Source organism: Athalia rosae, chromosome 6 (assembly GCF_917208135.1).
Source record: "Athalia rosae chromosome 6, iyAthRosa1.1, whole genome shotgun sequence".
Lineage (NCBI taxonomy): Eukaryota > Metazoa > Arthropoda > Insecta > Hymenoptera > Athaliidae > Athalia > Athalia rosae.
Genome location: NC_064031.1, coordinates 6969225 through 6979160, shown reverse-complemented (window position 1 = coordinate 6979160; position 9936 = coordinate 6969225). Strand labels below are relative to the sequence as shown.

The 9936-nt window shown below is 35.4% G+C and overlaps 1 protein-coding gene across 5 annotated transcripts; it reads left to right on the top strand.

Moving 5' to 3' along the window:
• Positions 1-3705: 3705 nt before the first annotated feature.
• Positions 3706-8203, top strand: LOC125501491. 5 transcript variants are annotated; one of them, XM_048657645.1, is made up of 7 exons: positions 3706-3857; positions 4390-4451; positions 4557-4633; positions 4700-5023; positions 5108-5379; positions 5461-5626; positions 6341-8203. In XM_048657645.1, exons 5-7 carry the CDS (start codon positions 5209-5211, stop codon positions 6574-6576), a joined length of 573 nt encoding a protein of 190 aa, XP_048513602.1. In that variant the 5' UTR covers positions 3706-3857; positions 4390-4451; positions 4557-4633; positions 4700-5023; positions 5108-5208; the 3' UTR covers positions 6577-8203. The 5 variants fall into 5 exon arrangements, 3 of the variants coding, with proteins under 3 accessions (XP_048513602.1, XP_048513601.1, XP_048513600.1); XM_048657644.1 differs by having other exon boundaries at positions 4279-4451; XM_048657643.1 differs by having other exon boundaries at positions 3706-3945; positions 4279-4451.
• The last annotated feature ends 1733 nt before the right edge of the window (positions 8204-9936 follow it).

Sequence of the window (9936 nt, the reverse complement as noted above, 5' to 3'; positions counted from 1 at the left end):
CGTCGCACAAAAAAGTCGGAGTAGGAAAAGTTACTCCCGAAGACGAGCACAATAAGATACAATCGTAAAATTTAAACATTTTCGATTATTGTAAAAAAAAAAAAAAATTAAAAATTCATTTTCTTGGAAACTACTGCGACCGCGGCCAAAATTTTTATGGCACAACATTCGGCATATCTCGTACTACTGAGCACAACTTTTCGTTTTAAAAAAATCCATAATGGCGAAGCTGGCTGAAAAAACGTTTTTTCAAAATATCTCTGTAGTGATAACAGATATCGGCTGGTTGTTTTCGGCACAACGCAGCACAAACCGAGCACAACTCGATACAATCATTGAATTTAAAGAATTCAAAAATGGCGGAGCCAAGTTCACGGACATAAGAGGAAGTACGTATCTCTCTCAATCTCGATTGCTGCCGAGCCTGCGCAAGCTTGCGTTTCTACCGTTCCTAGAAAATTTTGAATTCGTTGTCTAGTTCGGTGATTCCCATAGTTGAGAGCAGAGTCAAAAAACAGAACAAGAGTCGCGAAGCCAGTTTTATGTAATTAATTAGTATTTTGTGACTTAATTGACTCGAATTTAATTTTTTTAATGCGTGATTGAATGCACGTGGTAGGATAACATAACACCGGGTGTGTGACTGAAAGCACGTGGTAACATAACCTATGTATGTATGTATGTATGTATGTGCATTATCGGTTTGGAATTTGTAGCTTAACCTTCATCACGCTGCTTCGAGATGCATAGAAAAGATTTGGAAAGCGATGCTAAAAGTGTACGGGGGAAGACACCCACAGAGGTAAGGCGAGTTTACGATGAATAGATGTATGGTTTAGTCGTGAAAATATCCAGTATTGATTTATCCAGAGTAGTGTTAATCCCATAGAGAATACGTTACGCTTCCTTTCAAGTTATGTCTTAGAAGAATAAGAACTAAGCAGGATTCACACAATACATCAATTGTGTTTTGAGATTGATATCTTTTTACAACATTACTGGCATTCCATCCTTAACTACATTCAACCTTGAGAATCAAAATTATTGCCCAGTAATTATTGTGATGCATCCAAGACCAGTTTGCAAGATTCAATTGGCAGTCCTATTTTTAATGCGTTGCAAACAATACGATATGTATGATTCCATCTGGGAGAGTTTAGAGTAAAGATTAAAATAAAAATCAGAAAACCTATATTACTAGTTTAGATCAATTTCCCATAACAACATGAGTAAGTGAAACAAACATTTTGGAAGGTTCTACAAAGAAACATATTACTGAACCTCCAACATAGTCACGTTGAACGTACAATATCGCATGATTATAGCTGCAACAAGAATCAGAGAAAGTTAAAAATACAGTTCAGTGAGTTCTCTCATATAACGTTCTACTAGTTCTTCAACACCCCCCACGCTTGACCTACAATACTGCTTGGAAGCGATAGCCATACTATATTGCACCAAGTACTATCCGATATTGCAAATCTCACTGAATGTAGAAGTTACCATACTTTTATTGTGCAGTCTACGATATTTTCCGTATGGTTCCGAACTACCATACTTTTATTGTGGATATTTTCCGTATGGTTCCGAACTACCATACTTTTATTGTGAAAGAAATGATACTTTTCTGTGTGAATTATGCAGAAATTTCTCTCCGTGTACCAATATCAACGAAAGCGTTAGAGTGTGAGATTTCTTCTAGTTCAATGGATTCATGTATCCGTAGGTCTATGCGCTAAATATCTTCATTAAACGTACTACCATGTTACACTTATTACTCATGTATGTACTTTATTTCTAGTCCTCAATGGATCCAGCTCCCATAATATGTACTTTGTAATATTCTGAATTGCAATATCTCGAAAACGAGAAATAACACATCTCTGGAACTTGACTCTATCGCTTTGGAGAGTCATGGGGAAGCTATGGAAGTTTTTTCAGATTTTTAAACGGTGTCGATCATCGTGAAAATGACCCGCGAATGCCGCTGCGGAGCGTCCACCAAGTAGCGACCGCGGAGAGTAAACAGGGTATTCTCTGTTGCTCAACGCGCGTCATTACGCGCATAGGCGTCGACGAGCTCGAATTTACGCGCGCCGCCAACTTTGATGATTTTTTACTCGAAAACGAAGCCGAACGTATCTCTGAAATTAATTTACAGGCTGTGATATAGTTCAGAGTATATGTTAGTATTTTTTTTTTTAATTTTCGGTGCTATTCGTCAGTGTTTTAAAAATCATTTAAAAATTACTTGTCGAATAAACAAATGATAAATAAACTTTTCTGGCATCATTTATTTTTTTTTCCAATCTGTGGCCCTATCTGCGTGAATACTAAAAAAAACAAATTGAATCCAACATCATTTTTGACGAAGTTATGATTTTTTCGACGAAAACGCTGCTCGATTTTTCGATTGTTGATAATAAATCGAAATTTGTACTAATTCGAAAATCCTCTGGCACAAAATTCAAACTCCCCATGGACAATGGACATGAAAAATTAAAAAGAAATCTGACAGGTCACTGATCCAGTTCACGTGGAATGGCCCATACGTATTTCAGGCCAGCGGAGGCCATCTTGTTTTTCTCTTTTCTATGATGTACAATATATCCATATAATTTTGTTAACTCTCTGAAGACGAAGTGTATAGCAACAACAAAATATATAGCGCACAGATCGCATAGCGGGGAGAGAAACCAAATGCCAAATAAATTGAATATTCTATCTCATATTCAGAACCATATTAAAAGCATAACTGAAAACATATTTTTCTTTATAAAAATGATAAAACTATGCAATTGCCCAACAGCCTCCGATGATTATTCTGACTGAACGCACGCGAGACTAAATCCTCGCGAGAGATTTCCAAAAATTGCCGAAGGCGGAACTGACAATGAAATTCAAATTAACGGGTTCTCGGTCACGAGGTCGCTGCTAAATTTCATACAAAATTTCCTACAACATAGCTAATTCACAAAACTCAATAAACCTGTGAGCCCGGTCGCACTAACGCCAAATCCGGAGCTGCACACTATTATAGATGTAACACCAAAACTAAACGTAAAACAGAATCTAAAAACGTGACTTCGTGACTTTACCCAAAATGGCTGACAATGAAAACCTTACCTTGACGCTGCGGCTGATCCAACAGGTCCTCGATAACAAAATACTCATGGGCACTGAGCGCACCAATTCACCCTCACAATAAGTTACTAATAAATGTTCTCCAGATAGATATACAAAAGAATACACAGACGATATTAAATTACACAAAGACTCTAGGATAGCTACGAAATATAAAACGGTAGTTATGAACGAGTGGCGATCCGGGATAACGGTGTAGGACGTAGAATAGGCAGAGGCAAGGGTCTTCTTTCTCGACGATCCTCTTGTTTCTTCTTCCTGATTGGCGATACCTCCCCTCCGTAACGGGGTCTTCCTATCAGCGATGGTATTTCAGCGGTTCACCGACCTCATAGGTGTAGGGTGCCCACGTGGCATCTGATTGCGGCTATAATTCGCAGTTGTCGCACCTCTGACGTCACGATACTCGTACTTTACTCGTTGACTGATGATAACTTCAGTCAACACTTTACTCGTCTAGCCGGTCGCCTACTTTCGGGTGCCATCCAGCGAGGTCCTCATGCTGTCGACTCGAGTCCTTATCAACGGATCGGTTATAGGAACGTCCACCGGGAGATCTAGATCTTCCCCGGGAGGATAACAATTTCTGGAACGCGGTAGATGTCGGGATATCCCGACTAGAAATTTCAGTGAGGCGGTAGTTTGGTCCGAATGTCAAACTTGCGGCAAGTGAAGAATCCAAATCAGGCCGCTTCATATCGTAGAACCTACCTGTAAAAAAACTACCATAAATTATCCGCTATATTCGCAGTTATCTTTGTATTTTTTGTACTTGTAAAATGTTATCATTTTTCCTTTTAGGTAAATTTTCGGTATCAATTATTATCTCTAATGTTAGTTAAACAGCATTAAAATATTTTTTGTTCAATAGTTAGCTTTTAATCGCTTCAAAGTTGTCACAATTCAAAATTTTCTTAAATCATTATCTCTAAAAATCAGTGATGAAAATAGAGACATTCAGAGATTTCAACAATTTTTATAGGCATATTTCTCATTATTACTTGGTTGTTAAATTTTTTGTAGTAATAACAAATAATTCAAACACGTATGCTCATTTTGAAATATGATTTTTTTTATTAATTTATCTTTTCTTTGAATGCATTTGTCATTATTAACTTATCTACCTTTTCGTAGAAACTTACCAAAGAAACTGGACAGTTATTACATCAGTTAGAATATCAGCCTTGATATTGTAAGATGAGATAAATATTTCATAAAAAATAACAGAAAAGAGTCTGTTGACAGAGCTGAGGACCTACCAGAGAATGCAAACATGGATTTATCTGCTTCCTTTTGAAAAAACTCAGGTAACTTACAATTATTTATTTTTTTCTTATAAAGGATAAATTTTTTGTCTCAATTGCGAATTTTTTCATTTACCATGTGCTAACTTCTATATTTTTGTCAATTAGAAGGCAGTCAACAATCTCAGGGGTTTATAAGCTCTGGAAACGGTTCGTCGAAAACTAGAAATGACAATGCGCATAAGGTAGTATAAGATATACTCGTAGTGTATTTTTTAGTTTAATACTAAATTTTTGTATATAAATAATAGGCACGACAAAAATCCTACGGGCAAAAGCGTCAACGAGGCTCTTCAAGAGTCTGAGGAATCTTGGGGGAACATAAGTAGTGAGGAAAGAACTATTAAAAGATCGATATATAAAAATCAAAAAACCGAGGATTGGATACGGTAGAAAAATTTCTAGTGCAGAGGAGTCAGATACTGACAATGATACATCTAAAATTGCCAAGCAGATGCGCACCTCTCTGAGCTACGATAAATTTTCCCTCGGGAATTCGCATAAAAGTGCGAGAACCGAACCCCAAAGCACGCTTGGAGATGACCAGGAATGTTCCAAAATATATGTGGACCAAGGTATTAGAAAATAAAGTAATTAAATTGAATCATACTATGTTTTACAATTTAGTTTTACTAATAATTTACATTATAATATTTCAGACATGTTGACTCAAGTCTTATCAAACTTATTAGTTCCGATTGTAAAGGAGCAATAATGCATTGGCTCTCAATTGAGCTCATTAACCAAGACTGTTAATGATATGAGAGGAATTCTGATCCAGACCCGTAGAATTTGTGAAAATACAAGTACAGTAAATAAAATTGAGCTTGAGTTCGATTTAGATGGTATCAATCTACCATGTAGAGATATAACTGAATTCACCATATTCGAGAGAAAGTTGAGCGACACTCCAAGCTTCCGGGATAAAATTGTAAGAATTTTTGATATGTATTATTTTCCATAATGAATTTCACTTGTTCCATAAACTTGAATTACAATTATATTTTTGCAGGTATGCAAGCTGGCTTCAATGGCGAATACCAGTCAAGCGATGGTCCACAGTGCTACACCCATGACGCGATTTGTAATGTCACGGGATTTAACCCTGACATGTAATTTAAAAAAAGCCAACGACAGGAGCATTAATGTTTTTTTGAATACATACCAAGTTCTACGAGGTAATCAAAGGTATTTTTCGACTAATTATATTTTTATAAAAGCATGATTAATTTGTAGGCACCTGTCATGCTAGAGCGGGGATAAGGCGTGAAGAATCGACAATTGTCGGGTAATGCCGATAATTGTCGACTCGACGTATCCTCAAAAATTAGTCCTCTTCTCCCTGGGCCGTCATGACGAGTAGACGTGAGCGATGATAAGATAAGTTCATAGAGATACGTATATATATATATATATATATATATATTTAATTAATGTAATGTGCCAGGGAGATTGAGCTCATTACCAGATATCACTGCATTATTGTCTCTATATCCCGCTCGCCTTTCTTTTATTAGTCACGTCATGTATAAATAGTCGACGGTCCCTGATTTTATTTTATACACCTTTATTCGTTCTATTTATTCATATACACTGTGTCGCGTGCTATTTATTCTTACCATACCTGTTATTTGTTCCTTTTGTGATGTAGTGGCGTCTCATTATTTTACATGCAAAACATATATGTACGGCAAGAGGACCCAAGAAATTATATAACTATTGTACATAATGAGCGCCCAGACAACTTATAACTAAATTAAATATAATAATACCTGCCAACAAATATTGATCAACGTGTAATCTTAATTCATAGCGATTAATTCAAAAGTAAAGGAATCGTTACAAATTGTAAGTGATTTAATAATTTAAATTTAAAAATCTTTCCATTACAGCCGTCGTCGTCAATATATTTCTAAAGTCTTCCGATGACCAGATAGCTGATTCCACACGGTACACACGACTTTGCAGTCAGTATTTAACCATTGTGGTGATTGGGAAGGCGGACGGAACGACAGAAAAAAGACAGCCGAACGAAAATTACTTACAATTAGTAAGACGAGTGAACAAGCAGATGGGAGCAGCTGATAAGCCTGGATCATCAAGTCAATTCAACAAGGACCCGAGTTAGATCAGCTAATTCGAGATCATTAATTAATTATATTTCTTTCTCTTTTACATACATATATGTAATATAAATATAAAGTATAAAGTTTTTCGCAATTTTATTGGAAAAAATTTTAAATTTTTGATTGATGGTACTTTTGATCGCAGATATCTTTGAAACGGTTGATGAGAGAAACTTTGACCTTCAGACATTTTTTGTAAAGCGTCAAATTTCCTATAAAACCTCTCACTGGAATGTTGCGGAAACAAGCCATTCCGAAGTAATTAAAATTCAAAAATGAAAAAAAAAAATTCCTGTTTTATTTAAATGAGAAAACTACAAAAGGATTGAGGCAAACCTCAATATCAATATTAAAGGCTCAAAAAGGCGCCAAAATTCTTATTTTTAAATGTACTTCCAACTTTTCCACACCAACAAGAACAAAAAAAAAAATGTTTTTTTTTTTTAAACACCCTAAGTATGTATATTGTAATATTTGCAGGATACCCCCAAATTATATTCAATTATTTGCCACACGTTTTTGTTCTCGAACTTTGAGTTGCTTTTTGTAAACAACGATAGTCAGTCTAAAGCCCGACTTCTGACAAATAAGCCGCGTTTTAAAAAATATAGCATTTCATTCCAAGGATATATCTTTCAACATTTATTGCATTTAATTCATTGGGTTTTGCTTATTTAATTCCTTGCATTTAATCTTGCGTTTTGGCATTTGCCTTTATTTATTGATAAACTGTTTCATTTGTTCGTTAATCTTTTGTCCATTCACTACGCGCGTAAATCCCCTGATTGATAATTTATTTATTCGATATTTATCTATTTATTTAATAATTCGTTTAGTTACCGCTCGACCGCCCCTACATCGCAATATCATTAAATATATCAAATGCTATCTTCAGAAATGCAATTTATACGAAGTGTGGATAGGAACAGTGACAGATTTAAGTAGTTAGGATTACGTTATTAACGTTCGTATTTTGATATTGGGTAATAATTTGAGATTTTGGTTGTATTTCATATTTGATATATCGTTGCATATTTGATATGCAACAATATATCTACACATGGTGATATTGTGTAAAATTTGAGTAATTCAGCTTCTGTCACGTTCCCCAGAGTATATAAGTTGGTGTCGAAGTAGCCGTGAAGAATTAACGTATTATATAACTTGTATTGGGAACTTGCATTCGTAGGGTGATTAGTTTCTGATCTCCACTTAAAAACTATAGTTAGCGTAACACGTTGTAACGAGTGTACTAGAGAGAGTGATAGAAGGGAGGAGTGGTGGGGAGGAAGTGACTAATTCACAGAACAGGACAATTGAAATTAAGGTGATAAGGAGTCGAGCTCGCTCCGCAAAACATAATTCTAAAACAACTCACACGTTTAATAAGAATCGACTAAAGGATATTTTATCAGTGATAAAACCCTCACGAATCTAAAACAATTACCACAACGTTTAGTGCTGGCTAAGGCTGGTGTCGACCTCGCTAACAATAAGTTTTAATCTCTTATTGTTAATTCTAGTATACTATCTGTTCTTGATATTATTCTTTATAAAATAAATATAAAACTAATCCCTAACAATAAGTTGTATTGTAAGTGTACGTCGAGGAATGCTAATCCTTAGCCGGTAATCCGAGGGTCAGTTGACTGCCGAAGGACGTGATATTCATGCCTAATAGGGTGCTTTTTTTTCAACTATTTTTTTTTTCTGTCCCATCGTAAAATTTTATTGCAAGTACCCAAAAAAAAAAATATCCTGAAAGTTTTGGCGCTTAATATTTATTAAGACCTCGACCCATGTGTTTTCCCAAAAAAACACAAAAATTCTGATTTCTTTATTTTTAAATTTCTATAGCTCATTGTCAGTGGCATTTTATAGCATCGCTTCGACCATGGACGGGTTTTGTTCAGAATTGAATGCTCTACAAAAGTGTCTCGTGTGGCCAAGCCGTAACCCGAACCGGCGAGGTAGTACAAGCCTCCAAACTTGACTTTTCCATAAAATTCGTGTTTTTGTTGCATTTATCTTGCGAATGACATGAGCTACAAAAAAAATGTGAACAACAAACTTGTAGAACATCGTATTTTCTCCAAAAAAAGTCCTCAGCACCAAGTCGCTAAAATCAATATTTCCGGAGATAAATAATGATAAAGTTTAGATATATTTCTTTACGTGAAAATATTTTTTTTATAATTTGACATGATTTTCGATAAAAAATTTGAAATTACAAAAAATTCATCATTAAATATCTCCGGAAATATTGATTTTAGTGACTTGGTGCTGAGGACTTTTTTTGGAGAAAATACGATTTTCTACAAGTTTGTTGTTCACATTTTTTTTGTAGCTCTTGTCATTCACGAGATAAGTGCGAAAAAAATACGAATTGTATGGAAAAATCAAGTTTAGAGGCCTGTACTACCTCGCCGGTTCGAGTTACGGCTTGCCCACATTAGACACTTCTGTAGAGCATTCAATTCTGAAAAAAACCCGTCCACGGTCGAAGCGATGCTATAAAATGCCTCTGACAATGAGCTATAGAAATTTAAAAATAAAAAAATCAGAGTTTCTGTGTTTTTTTAATGGGAAATCTTCAAACGCATGGGTCGAGGTCTTCATAAATATTAGGCGCCCAAACTTTCAATTTTTTTTTTTTTTTTTTGGTACTTGCAATAAAATTTCATGATGGGACAGAAAGAAAAAAATAGTTGAAACAAAAGCACCCTAATGCCTATGTCCATACCATCGAATAAAATAAAACAAATCCTGGGAGCCTTCTAGCGACCCGATTATTTCAACCACACCACAATAGTGTAATAAGCTGAATATAGCAATCTGAAAGGCAAACGGCTACACATATAAGCTAGATTTCAGAAACACATTTTACTGAAAAACAAATATTTCAAACTTCCAAACTATAGAGCTACATTACAAATCTACAACGTAATCATAAAGAAACGCCCGAACCACTATACGAACATCTAAAGTATTGTTGAGGAAGGGGAGAACCAAAAATCGGAATAATAGGGTTAGTGTTGAAGCGCAAGCCAGACTACTCGTTTTCGCCCGCATTTTCACCCCTCTCGGAAGATTATAAATTATGGTCCTGCAGTTCGGAAAGTACAGACTTTCTTTAAGGCAATTTCCTCCAGTGCTTCAGTCTTTTTGGAAATTTTAAAAGTCGCAATTAGTTTTTGAGATATTCGCAAGAAAACAAACACCTGTTTTTTGTGTTTTTCTTTTTTGACTAAATTCTTTATGACTTTTGCAATTTTCGTAAACGGAACTTGATTTTTTTCAAAAATCATTTACGTGTTGTTCCGAATCGAATGTCTCCTCGTTCGTATTTTTCCGAAACTGCT